Source organism: Engystomops pustulosus, chromosome 4 (genome assembly GCF_040894005.1).
Source record: "Engystomops pustulosus chromosome 4, aEngPut4.maternal, whole genome shotgun sequence".
Lineage (NCBI taxonomy): Eukaryota > Metazoa > Chordata > Amphibia > Anura > Leptodactylidae > Engystomops > Engystomops pustulosus.
Genome location: NC_092414.1, coordinates 160,250,125 through 160,264,351, shown reverse-complemented (window position 1 = coordinate 160,264,351; position 14,227 = coordinate 160,250,125). Strand labels below are relative to the sequence as shown.

General features: G+C 38.1%; 1 protein-coding gene across 2 annotated transcripts in view; it reads left to right on the top strand.

The window, feature by feature from the left end:
* The window catches only part of HOMER2 (homer scaffold protein 2), a 109,962-nt gene that overhangs the window by 18,715 nt on the left and 77,020 nt on the right, over positions 1 to 14,227 (top strand). The window contains exon 1 of one of the 2 annotated variants that reach the window (XM_072148327.1): positions 2,618 to 2,679. The exons of the other annotated variant lie outside the window; for it this stretch is intronic. Within the exon in view, the coding sequence (XP_072004428.1) occupies positions 2,654 to 2,679 (26 nt within the window). The 5' untranslated portion in view covers positions 2,618 to 2,653. Of the gene's footprint in view, positions 1 to 2,617; positions 2,680 to 14,227 lie in introns of those variants that run through there. 2 annotated transcript variants of the gene reach the window in all.

Genomic DNA, 14,227 nt, shown 5'->3' with positions numbered 1-14,227 from the left:
TAATAGCATCAGGCTGGGCTGATAGAGATGGACCTGAATCCGAGGGGTGGATCTCGGCTCTGGGCTTAAGCCTCCTCCTTGCCCTGGGTGCTAGGCAAGGGCCTGAGGCACCTGTGGTTCCTGGTATTAGGACACTTGCAATCACAGACAGACCATGAGGTCTTCAGACTTCAGAACTAAGACATAAAACCATGTGCTCCTGCCCACCAGTAGTTTATTTACTCCCTTGGTCAGGTGGTAGAACTTCTCCACTCAGCTTCCAGCTTGCTTCACCAGAACATCATTGGACATTAACATCTTTACAGCTGCAATTACTAAGTTTACCTAGCAGTAGCTTCTGGATGAGTTGCGCAGGCTCACCTGATAGATCCTGACCAGGAGACGGCGCTATTTGCAACAACCACCTTGCCTATCTATCGGCAGGGGTAGAGGCCTAGGGAGTCTAAAAAATAGTAACAAAAAAATTACATTACAAAAAATCTAATTCAAATTGCCCTCCCTTTCCCTAGAATATAAACAGTAAAAATCATAAAAGTTGGGTTTCCCAACATCCCAAAATGTCTGATCTATCAAAATATAATAACGGTTATTTCCAACCATTTAACCCCATTTTGCAAAATAGAAAATTCTATAAAAAGTGATCAAAAGGCTGTGCAGTCCTTAACAGGGTAGCCTTGATAAGGTCTAAAAAAATTACACTGCACACAACTCTGTACACAGAAGTATGAAAAAGTTATTAACACCTATTAAAACCTATACAAATTTGATATCCCCATGATCATACCGTCTCAAACAATAAAGTAGAGCTGTTATTTGGGGCGCACAGTGAAAACCGTAAAATCCAAGCCTACAAGAAAATGGTGTAAATGCATTTTTTCACCAATTTTTTTTCCTGCTTCCCAGTACATGGTATGAAATATTAAATAACAGCCCTACGAAGTGCAATTTGTTAGGCAGAAAACAAGCCCTCACACAGATCTTTACATGGAAAAGAAAAAAGTTATGGATTTTTAAAGATGGGGAGAGTAAAATGAAACTGCTAAAACAAAAAAGGGCCCTGGAGCTGAGGTGTTAAGATTGGCGGTTAAAACACCAGTCCTAATAGAGATCAACCACTCAAAAAAAAAACTACTCATACTCGCCTGTCCTCAGGCATGAGTGTGGGGATGCGATGTCCGGTGCTTTGGCTGCTAATTATTCGCACCCCCTGCGTGACGTGAAATCCCAGTGCCGTGATCAAGATGAAGAGGAGGACAGTTGAGTATGTGTAGTTTTATTTATTTATTTATTTATTTTTTTAATATTTTTTTTTTTACTTTTATTGAGTCATGGATTTCTTTGAATAAATCCCCCCCCCTTAACAATATACAAGTCTAGGGCGGGAAATGCAGCAGCTAGTTAGCCCACTCCCTCACAATTTTTAGCCCCCATATCACTCCGCCCCCTCATGTTTCCCCCTCTTCCCCTCACCTACATGTACTTGCAGGTCATGTGATCATGACTTTATCGCAGGTCCTTTAGTTCTCAGGAAGTAATATCCTCCTGGGGGCTGCAGGGCCTGAATTGCGTCATATAAGGTCCTACAGGGAAAAGCATTGTGCTTTATTCACAATTTTCATTGCGTTTTCGCTGTGATTTGCAGCAAAACAGAGATGAAAGTGCTGGGCAGGAGGCAGTATTGCCTAAAGTTGCTGTCCCCTGTCTTCCCGCAGAAGAACAGGATAGGTCGTTCTGTTGGATAACTAACTGAAGTATAAGCCGAGGAGGATTTTTCAGCATAAAATGTACTGAAAAAGCCTACTTATGCTTGGGTATATAGGGTAGCCTTTGTCTGTCATGTGGTTAGTTTTCATTTCTATTTATTTTTGTAAGTGTATTTGCTTGCTATGGCAGCCTAAGCTGAGTAAATCTGAAATCTGTATTTTGTACATGCATATGAATCCAACCAGTATACACCACCATGGGGAACTTGTAGACAGATCTGGGAGCAAATTTTTGTCAAGATCTGATTGAATCTGATTAAAAGTCTATACAGAAGGTTTCATGTAGTGTTGTAAGCCAAGCCATGGGTGGATTTACAAAATAATCAAAATATAGATTTTAAGGAGCAAAACAGTAACAATGGAGTTACAGGAAAGGATCTGCAGAACTAAGCATATGCTAAATAGTTCCAAGTCACATTTATGAATGAGATGGCCACGATGGTTGTCTATAAAACTGTTCATAGCTGTTTTGGATGGTGAGATATGGAGCCTGTAAGCCAAAAGTTCAAAACATTGTTAAACTTTAAGCGTGTCACTAGTTGGTCATAGATCACTTGTTCAGTGAGGGAAATGGGGGACTCTCCTGAGAAATCTCTTAAGTTCTTTACCATTTGAAGGTCACATATCGAGATAGATCATTAGCCCTTGGTGGCTCATTGGCTCACATAACATTGAGTTGTAGGTGAAGGTACTGTGGCTGATATCACAGACACAATATTGATGTTAAGCATTAGGCAAATGCCACCACTTACATTATATCACTGAAGACTTGAAAACTGTACAACGCAAGCTCAGTCTTGTAATAAAAATCTTGTTAGTGGATTAGGGTTTTCCTCTTTGCCTAGTTTGAATGACCTCATTAATCTGTGGAGGTTTTCCTGAGACTGCGGATGGCAGAAAGCCTCTTGATTGCCAAGTATGTTATATGGGTTATATATTATGTTATATGTGTTGCATGTATGAAGGGCAGGTGTGTGATATGCTGGGGTGTGCACCTACTGATTTTTTTTTTTTTTATTTTTTCTAATCACATATTTCTAATGTGTACTTTTTAGCATGTTAGTTGAGGACATTCAGAGTTAAGTGTAACAATTGGATCATGTGATAGAGTAAGAATCTCTGTACAAGATTTTCTAAATTTTTTTGTATTTAAGGAAGTAGAGGTGGTCTTCCCTTTTCAAGGAATCTTCTATGAATTGAAATTGAAGGTTTTTTATTACTAATAATTGTATCTCAGTATTTTGAAATGTGTCCTTATAATGTTAGGATTTTACTAACTGACATTTTCCCCTACCTCAGAGGGAACTAACAGAAAAGCTGAATGTTCTGTAATAGCGGTTAGGCTACTTGCATACAAATGTTTGCTGTTCTTAGCCAAAAACCGTTTTTGGTTGAGTCGTATGTGTAGTCTCATCTATTTTTTGCGGGATTTACAGGAATATGATGTCAGTAGCTTATGTAAGCCCCTTGAAGGGTCGCACGATTAAAATTAATGCGTCATCCACAAAACAAATGTATAGCACATGGATGAAAACTGTTTGTATGCATGTAGCCTAAATTAGCAATAAAGTCATGATGCATAATTTATTAGCCGTTAAGTAGATTGACAACTCTAGTTGTGTACCGTGTTTAAATTACACTTAAAATTTTTTCAGTACTTTTATAACTGAAAGTCTTTTGTGAATGACTTCATAAATATATCATTTTTATCACTTTCCTTTTAATCACTTTTTGTGAAAGAAAAGCTATTAACTTCAATCCTCAGGGGTTTTTTGTTGTGCTTTCTCTATGCTGAATATTAGATGTTTCGGCTTTGCTGGTCCTCCCATTTACTTGCTACAGTGCTCCCCAGTTATGTGGTCAAGCTTGTTGGCGGAGCTTGCTGTCTGAATATGTACATCTATTGTATGCATATACACAAATGTGTTTTATCTATGAATTCCATAGGTATTATGACATCTTTAGTGCTAGCTGACACTGGGTCAAACAAAGACATTAAAATATTGAAATCTTTACTTTTAGCTGCTTTATTTATTTTTTAAAAACCCTGGATTATTATATTACTCTTTTAAGGTACTGTATATACTGGCGTATAAGACTACTTTTTAACCCCTTAAAATAATGGCTACAGTGGGGGGTCGTCTTATACGCCGGATATACGGGGGCCGCACTGTGTGAGTTTTTTTTTTTCCCCGTCAGCGCGCAGAGAGCCGCTTCCTGGGACCGCCGCGCATGCGCGGCAGTCAGCCTCTCACAGTCATTAGAAGAGGCTTAGTACGCGCTGACGGGGCGGCGCACTGTATGCTAATGCAGCCGTCCTGTCACAGAGGTCGGCGTCACAGAGCTGGGGGTCACAGGCGGCACTTACAGAAGCATGTCGGATCTTCATTAATATCGCAGCTTACAGTTATGATCACAAGGCACTTGCTCTCTTGTTTGTTTTGCAAAGTTTTAAGCAGACTTTTTTTCATTTGGGAGAGGGGTGGTCTTATACAGTGAGTATATACCAAATTCTATATTTTTAGGGCAGAAGTTGGGGGTCGTCTTATACGCCCAGTCGTCTTATACGCCGGCATATACGGTACTTATTTGTAACAGGCATTTTATTCGTTTCTATTTTTTTGATGTGAAACCGTCACCAAAAATGTAATGTAATCCGCAGGCACCATGATAGAAAGCAGGAGTAGTTAAGCCGATTGATAAAAATGTTCTGAGAAATGTACAACTTAGAAACTGAAATCTCTGTTTTTTTACGGAGCGTTATTGGTGAATGACAGGCCTGACAGATATAGCTGTGAATCACAAATTGCTCTTCCTCAATGATTTTTTAGCATAGAAAAACAGATTTAAGTGTAGAAAATACAAGTTGCAGTTAACCATTATGCACAAAACTATATATAAATTTCAGCTTCTCCTGTTTACTGTATTATCATGGTAACAAGTTTTCTTTAATATTGTGTTAGCATTTGCTCCATTTACATGTTCCTTATCAGCCATCTAATGTAGAACATCAAAGATCTAAATAAAAAGAGGGGAAAAAGTCTTTGAAGCGATTGATAGTTAGTCCCTGTCTCTCAATTTAAAACTACTTCCTGCAAAATTACTTCCATGTACGTCATGGCGGTAAAGCCTTGTTTATCTTCATAATGGTTATCACACAGAAGAGTTACAGGAAAAAGTGAGGATGAGTAACTCTCACTTATCCCCCTCTGGTTCTGTTCTGACACAGCTGGGCCTCCCTCTGGTCAGAACATGCTAGCACATAGGTCCCATGCACACAACTGTACAAATTGTGGCAAGATCACAGCCATAATAGAGGTCAGTGAGCACAGTGTCTCAACACAGTGACCGAGCTGCTCGGCTCAGCTTTCTATGCAGAGGAGAGGGGTGAGCAGTGCTAGAAAGGGCCTGTCATGGCGATTGAGGACACTAAACCCACCACAGGTCCTTATAGGTCAGTGATTTAGTGTCCTAAATCACTCTTCAGATTTCTTGGCTGCTAATACAATAAAAAAGATTATGCTTCAGCTTTATTGAAGAACTGTGTGGATGCCGGGAGCACAAAAGATCTGACTGACTCATCTGAAGGTAAGTATAAATTTTTTTTTTTTGTTTTTTTATTGTGACCACGAAGGGACTTGGATAACAGCAATTTGGGACACTAAACCACCGCTCTTTAAGGACCTGTGGGTGGTTTAGTGGCCCAAATCGCCCTGACAGATACTTTTTAACCCTCTTACTCCGTCCGGTTGTGGGCTATGCCAAGGGTTATGGCCCTGGTGACCACATGGTAGTGTGAATTTCCTCCTGTATGATCTGGTGAAAATAATGTGCAATATCAAATGAATAGCAGTGGTATTAACAAAGAATGCTTAATAAAGTGCTTCAGTGCTGAAGTCAATTCCGTAAACAGAAATAGATTGCACAAAAGGAAAAAAGTATACAGTTCCGACTTGCATATAAATTCACCTTAAGAACAAACCTATCCTGTAAGTAACCTAGGAACTGCCTGTATTTAATTTTGTTTGCCATTGCCAAAACAAGGCTGTAATGTGGTAATAATAGAGTGATTATCTTCTGCAAAAATTGGTTACCATAGCAAGTTCAGAGAATTGTCTTGAGACAGCAGCTCTGTGTCTAATGCCATGTGCACCGTCAAAAGGTAAGAGGCAGAGAACGTTCTCTTCAGTTTAAAGTGTTTTGCTATAAGTATTAAACTGATTGATGTTGCCTATGACCATAATCCCCAATGCACACAAAGCTGCGACCTCTGACTACCCCATTTAATATAATTGTGGTGTATTTTATGTCACAAATTTTTGACAAAATACTTATAACTGTTACAATTATTCTGTACAATAAGTAGCCGTTGAAAAGAACATGAGTATAATTACAGGTTAACCTTGAGCTTAAGTGCCTCCATCCCACCTTGACCTCTGCCGGGTTCACCGGAGCCTCTCGGTGCAGCTGGAAGAAGATCACACAGTAATGGCTCACAGTAGTTGCCATGCCACCTCATCTTCCAACATACCAGATAATAAGCAATTTAATTGTATTTTTATAGAACTTGCAGCTTTCCTTAGCCAGAGAATGGGGCTGAACAGAGGTGTGAACCTAATGTGCTATGTAATAATCTCAGCCAGTACATTCATACTGATGTGAAAATGACGATATGCAATTTCAGTTTGTATTAGCACCTCACCAGAAACAATATTATATAAACTGCCTGGTGAGAACAAAGGAACTTTAAAGTTATAAACGACTAACAGTTTTGGGTTATGTTCAGAAATAATCATTTTGGTTGGGTCACCAGCCAGTTCCTCAGTGAGAAATGATGACCTTATAAGGGTGGAAGGGCCACAAACTACAATTCAGAGTGCAGTCTGTGGAAATAGGCCTGTATGTTGGCCCAATCCCATGGGCTGTACACATTGTACACAATGGGAGTCCTTGCATTATACAGAGATATGATGCAAGGGCTCCCCACATGCTGACCTTGACACTATTAATTGTAACAGTAGCAGCAGTGCAGCTCTGCCAGCAGATCAGAAGACAATTAATCACTACGAGGGACTTGTGATTTTACTGGGTTTATATATTTATTTAAAAAAAATCTGGTAGTATGATAATATATCTATAGCTATCAATAATATTGAGTGATCTTTATATGTTATACCAGAGGGGGGCATTTATTATTATGAAAGTAATTGATACCATTTGTTATATAATAAGACCAGCAATCTTTTCCATTAGCGGGGAGTAGAATCTGTGGGAGTTTGTCATTATTATCTAGTAGTAATTGTGTTAGGCAAATCTCACTAAAACACTTTGACTTGCTGTGAGCTGTCATGTGTCATGTCATTTATCCAGTCTGACTTCATTTTCGACTATACTAATGTAAACTCCGATGCAATGAGTAATGACTACTTGGCTACTTCAGGGGCACTGACTACTGGCTACTGTACTTTCATATACCGACCATGCCAGTGTCTCTGGTCATTTACCAATACCTTAAGCTTTATGTTTGGCCTAAAATGGCCGATTGTAATGGTAACACTGTAATAATAATTCCTTTATTTATATGGCACACACAGATTATGCAGTGCTGCACAGGGCTTGCCAAATCGGTCCCTGTCCCCAATGGGGCTCACAATCTAATCTACCAGTATGTTATGGAGTGTGGGAGGAAACAAGAGGACACGGAGAAATCCATGCAAACACAAAGAGAACATTCAAACTCTTTGCAGATGTTGTCCCTGGAACTTGAACCCAGGTCCCCAGTGCAGCAAGGCTGTAATGCCAACAACTAAGCCACCCTTCTAAATGTAATGATGTCTTATGTAATCTGAAATATTAGAATGTTATTTTTGATGTGATGCCAAAATAGTATAGAACAGAAGATATGGGGGTCTGAAGTGACACACCCCCTGCAGTCTCTAAACTTGACTCCTCTCAAATTATGACTCTTCTGAGCTGACTTTGGAGATTATTTTTTTTATACGTAGATGGGCAACATATCACTTAATTCTAAAAATTACATATCATTTCTTATTGAAATGGGGCTAGTAGTATAATAGGCTCAAATTTGATAGATCGGGACTTTCCTGCATTGGAATATATGCTATTTTTCGAAAGTTTTCATATCCGCATTTTTCACGTTCAAATGTTTTCCAATTTCTGTTACTTGTTTCTGTAAATATGCAGTTTCACTGATCTGGTTAGAAATTTGTTGTATGATATAGAATAGGTGTGTTTTATACTCCTTGCAATAGTTAATACTTCTGAAAAATGTGCTGAAGGAACACCTGTTTCTTTTGGTTACAACATTCAGTAAACCTGTTAAGTAAAATATTAAAACCTTATGTTTGGAGCATACTAAGCCCAGGTGATTACACACAGATTTTTCCCATAAAATGTCATTCATTTTACATGGAAAGGTTTGGATTATAAACATCAAGATCATCATCTTGGCTGAACAAATGTGTTTTACCTCTTGATTTCTTCTTCATTGTCTGCTTTTGTTCTGAATGAAATGGGAAACAATTTTCAGACAAGCTGTAATCACCAGAGGAACTTAAAGAAAGAGGCTTTCCTTCACTTCCGATGGTGCTGCACATTCATTTATCTGTCATTTACTGTAAATATATTCTTCAATCAGTCTTTGTGACAAACTTTAGGGATTGTTACGGGAATACTGCTTAGTGTTTTTATTTACCCTTACATAAAGTGTTTATAATTTACTGTCTGAATTTTATTTGCACCTCAAAGGACACCACTTTAAAGTACAGCTTGTTGTAAAAAAGCGTTGACCAGCAAAATACAAGGAAAAATATGTGTTGCAGCTTTTAGACTTAAAGAGGAAAAAAAATTATTTAAACATATTAGAACTGATACAGTGGTGTATATAGTATGTTTCAGATATAAGTCAATGCAGAATAAGGACTGAGAACTCCAATGTTTCATGAAAGTCCTGTAGCATCATTGTACCTTCCATGCTTTAAAATGGCATTGCTTTTCATGCATCATTCCATTCTTCCCTATTTATGAAATATGAAGAGATCTGGGAGTAGCCTTAGTCCTTAGAGCTCACAGAGGCTACTCCACGCCCCGGATAGCCTCTGCAGGTTATTTGCATATACATCAAATAAAGATTATACACCTATAGGCAGATTTACAAGAAGTAGTAAAGGGATTTGTCAGAAATCTGGAATATAACTCTGGATCTATTAATCATTGTACCTTCCATGCTTTAAAATGGCATTGCTTTTCATGCATCATTCCATTCTTCCCTATTTATGAAATATGAAGAGATCTGGCTTTGAAAAGCAGCTACCTTTTGGATGGATCAGCAGGGTTTGGTATAATTTCTTTGACCTTATTCTGCTGTGTTCCATTTTCTTATGAACAAATTGTATCATTTACAGCTATCATCTTCACATCAAACATTGTCTGTGCTCCGGCTCACTTCAGAATTGGTATGGTTCTACCAGCCTGACAATGTGACATTACAAGCTACTAAAGGGTAAGGTACAGTAGTGTTCTGTCCATCAACAGCTTTTACACATTAGCAAAAGAAACTTATTACTTTGCTTTGAATTCTGCAGCCACTTCCAAACCCATCAAAGACAAATGAGCTACAGTTCTTTTATTATATACTCTACAAATGGGCTGGCACCGTATTCACATAGCTGCTCCCCCGGTGCACTGCTTACCTTTACTGCCGGACATAAGGTTTTATGTGAGTAGCCCGAGACTGATCTCACTGGAAAGAACCACACTGCCTTCATTAGAAGAATGTGTAGCTGTTATTCTAAGGTCTAAGGCTAATGTATGCCTCCTGTGGCAACACAGCCTGTGCAGTATCTCCCTGTGTGTAGCTGGCCATGATGCGCTGGGAGCCGCTGTGTTTGCAGGCTTTGCCTTCACTAGCGCAGGGGGGCAGGTCTGCTCAGGGCTGGGAGTAGCCTTAGTCCTTAGAGCTCACAGAGGCTACTCCACGCCCCGGATAGCCTCTGCAGGTAATTTGCATATACATCAAATAAAGATTATACACCTATAGGCAGATTTACAAGGAGTAGTAAAAGGGATGTGTCAGCAATCTGGAATATAACTCTGGATCTATTTAAAAAAAAAAAAAAACTAGATCCATACATATTATTTACCTTGAACTACAGCACCACTATTTCTTATTATTTTATCTTAGGAAGCACACAACAAATAATTTGCGTGCTGTCCAATTTTTCGAACGTTAATGGACTTTGCAATCGACCCATTAAATAGTCGTAGTGCATGTCCAAGACAGTACCATTTTTAACTCACCAGTCATAGGTTACAGTTCATTGGTATCTGTGAAAAACGGATCTCAGACTGATGGAAATTGGCAACGTTTATTTTACATGGCTAATTTTGTTCACATTTGTGCGTAGGTTGCATTCAACCACTGTAATCCATTGCAACCAGATGTAGGAACGCATTTTAACCAGACACTTGCTATATATTATCATCTAGTTTTTAAAATATTGTTTGATCAGATTTAATGAAGTATATAACTTTCAAGCATGATCATAAATTGTTGATGCTGGAGGAAGGAATCTCTCTAAGCTATTGATGTTACCTACAAGACTATTTTCAGCATTGGTACATTGGTTTAACCTATGCTTATATATAAGCAGAACCAGGGGGTTCAGAGGTAGAACCCTTGTTATAGGAGGCTAAGAGACCCTAGTATACATTTCCTTGTGGACAATATAGATTTTGTATTCATGCCTGTATTATGTAGCTCCTTAAAATTAGCTTGGTTTGGCATAGTTCACACTACCATTAATGTTGCCCATCGCTACTTATTTTTTATAACTTCAGCGTTATTTTTACACAATGGATGCACAGAGATAAAAGGAAGCCCTTTTATCTTTAATGGGTGGTGTGAACGAAGTCTTACTTAAACTCAATTTTTTTCTTTATTTGATGTGATTAGTGATTATGTAGTTATATAAACAATTTCATTCAAGCCAATTAGCATAAATGTTGACAGTAACCTTTCTTTCTTCAAATCCCTATCTACATTGACTTAATGAGTTTAGATTGTGCTTCTCATTGCTTTAAGAAATGTGACAGCGGAAAGTAATGTCACACAAGGTATTTGTTAGCCAATAATAGAAGCAGATAACAAAGCAATGTCTAAAATGCTGACGGTTGAAGTCATTGAGATGCAGCCTTCTGTTTGTTTATTTATAGGCATGCTAGCATTTCATGTTCTCCTCTTCCCTAATAGTTAAGGTCTCTCCACTAGAGTGCAGTTTTGAAAAACCCCACTATATTCATCATTGTCATATCATTGTCTACTAGGGACTAGTTCTAGTCAATCAACCTATATATGTTGTCCATAGACCTAAGACCCAACTGTTCCTTGACCGATTATATCAGAGGAAAGAATTATGATGCCTTGTCATCCATATCATACTTACCCTGGTAAAGTTTGTTAAAAGCCATGGGTCATGTAACCTACAGGCAGCAGAACTTGGGACTTTCTGTGACGTCTCGTATTCTACTGACTTTTGGTGGATAGAGGTGCTACACACTCAATACTGTATGCGTGCCGTCCTTGCGCCCCTCCAACCACTGATGTGTATATGAAGGTCATGGAGGAAGAGTGCATACAGTAATGAGTGCACAGTCCCCCTCCAAACTTTAACAAGTCTTCGTAAAGGGGTGTCCCTTCTACAAAACTTTAATAGTCCAATTTATTTATTATGACTATGCTTACTAAGAAATCAGTCCCTCTCGTCCAACCTATTAATTCTACACTATACAGTGTAAATAAAGAGGAAGACAAAAACCCTGCAAGACTGAAATAAATTGGCCCAAAGTAGGGAAAAGGTCAGGACAAGGCTAGGTTCAGATCTCGTTTTTTGTATCCGTTTACAAAAGGACATGAGAAATGCAGCAGCCCATGTTTTTCTCAACCCCAAAAAAAGTTAGACGCACAGGACAACAAAAGCACAGCGGTTGTGCATCCGTTGTGTTAATGGAGGTGAATGGATATGTCATAGTTTACAATTTAAAATGTCCATCAGCAGTATGCAAAAATAGATGAACCCAGCCTAACTCCCTGGGTCAACAGAAACAAAAACTGGCAGTCTTTATCAAGGGTTCCTGGAGCACCTAGTTGCATGTCATTGTGTATGTTGATCTTCCAAAATCAAGCACCCTTTTAGAAGACCAGGTGGGAAATTTGCTTTTGACCACATTTTCAATGTAGCTCAATCAGGTGATTGTAAAAATAGATCTGTAATAACAATATGCTCTCCTGTTTAATACTAGCATATTTACATGGTGGGTCAATACATATATTTGAAATCTTTTTTTAATTTTTATGAACCATATCTACAATATATTGTGATTAATTTAAAAGCGAAATCTCACTTTTTAACCCCTTACCGACATGTGACGGTAATACTACGTCATATGCCGCGTGGGGGTGCATGGAGAGGGCTCACGGGCAAAACTGGCGGCAATCTTCAAATAAACGGCGCCGCCATCTTGGTGAAGATTGTCGATCCCCGTGACATCATTGGGGAGAAGCGATCTGTCGCCATGACAGCCTTGGATCTTCTGAAGACCTTCTGTCTCGTTTTAACCCCTTCATTACAATGTGCAGTCAATGTACTGTAGTATGGCAGTATATTGTAAAATCGATCAGACAACCTAGGGTTAAATTACCCTAGGGAGTCTCAAAAATGGCAAAAAAAAGGAAATAAAAAATTAATAATTAAAAAACCTAAAAATTCAAATAATCCCCCTTTCCCTAGAACTGATATAAATATAAAGAAACAGTAAAAATCCTAAACACATTAGGTATTACCATGTCCTGAAAATGCCCAATCTATCAAAATATAATAATGGCTTTTTACCCCGTAGCAGAAAATAGCGCCAAAAGATGAAATTGGCACTTTTTTGCCATTTTAAAAATTCAATAAAAAGTGATCAAAAGATCGTACAGTCCTAAAATTATAACATTGAAAACGACATCAAAAGTCACAAAAAATGACACCACCCAAAGCTCTGTACACCGAAGTATAAAAAAGTTATTAGCGCCAGCGCAAAATCCCCAAATTTTGTTTCGTACAAGAGGTTTTAATTTTTGTAAATATATGAAAACATTATAAAACCTATACAAATTTGGTATCCCCGTAATCTTACTGACCCAAAGAATAAAGTAGGCATATCATTTGGGGTGTTCAGTGAGATCAAAATCCAAGCCCACAAGAATATGGCACGAATACGTTTTTTTCACAGATTTCACTGCATTTGGAATTTTTTTCCCGCTTCCCAGGAATATTAAATATAACCATTTTGAATTGTAATTTGTTACGCAGAAAATAAGCTATAACACAGCTCTGTACATGGAAAAATAAAAAAAGTTGTAGATTTTTTAAGGTGAGTGAAAAATGAAAACGCATAAAAACGAAAGAGGGCTTTTGCGAGAAGGGGTTAAAGGAATACATAAATGTCTGACAATCAATGTAAAATTTTAATTTAATCCTTAGATTTGTCAATGAGGTGCAAGCATCAAGAAATCTGTTTACTGTCACAATTTTTTTTTCTAAAAGTTGGTAGGAAATACCCCTTTAGTGCCATGTAATGCACTGCGATCACAGAAAGGAGGGTGTTACTGCGTCATCAAATTACTAGCGAAGTTGGAGACATCTGAAATTGTAAAGGCAGATGAGCCCAACCACGTAACTTCTTTTATGTACAGAACATGGCTGCACTAAATGCAATCATTTTAATGGATCAGTGCCCACTTCTATTACTGCCAGTTACGAGTGTTACTGCCCTTTAAGATCTCAGCTTGACCTTTCTAGAAAGCCATTCCTTACTAGGATTTTCATGACTTGTTTCTAGTTGGTCTTGCCTCTGCCGGTCTGTTTATTGCAGGCTCACAGAAAATTTACAAACCGATATTTCTGAACAGTTTTTTCACAAAATAAAAGAATAGAATATAATTGGTGTTTTTAAAATATTGATTTTGCCATTGTGTGAGAACAGTACAATACTGTGAGAAAATACAATCAATACTTGTAGTCAGAGTTCACGTATTATTCCGCTTCTTGGAAATAATAATCTAGAACTTGACATCATGCGTCCTCTCTGGTCTTAAGGCAATTTTTTTTTTCATTTTGCATTTTTAACATTAATACAACTGTCTTAGATTCTTTTTATAGATCTTCTAGTATAACAGGCACTGCAGCCAAAGAATTGTTTCCCCTCAATGTGCTTTAGAGGAAATTGGCAGAACGTTGAGACAAAATGGTAAAAAATAATTGTCTGACGAGTAAACCTAGAAATTCATAATTATTACTGTGGATAACTTGCCTTTTTCTTTCTTTACAATTTTGAATGCCCTATGAGACCAGATGGGAGTAGTGGAGAAAAGGGTGATGAAAGAGAACTTGATGCAGAAC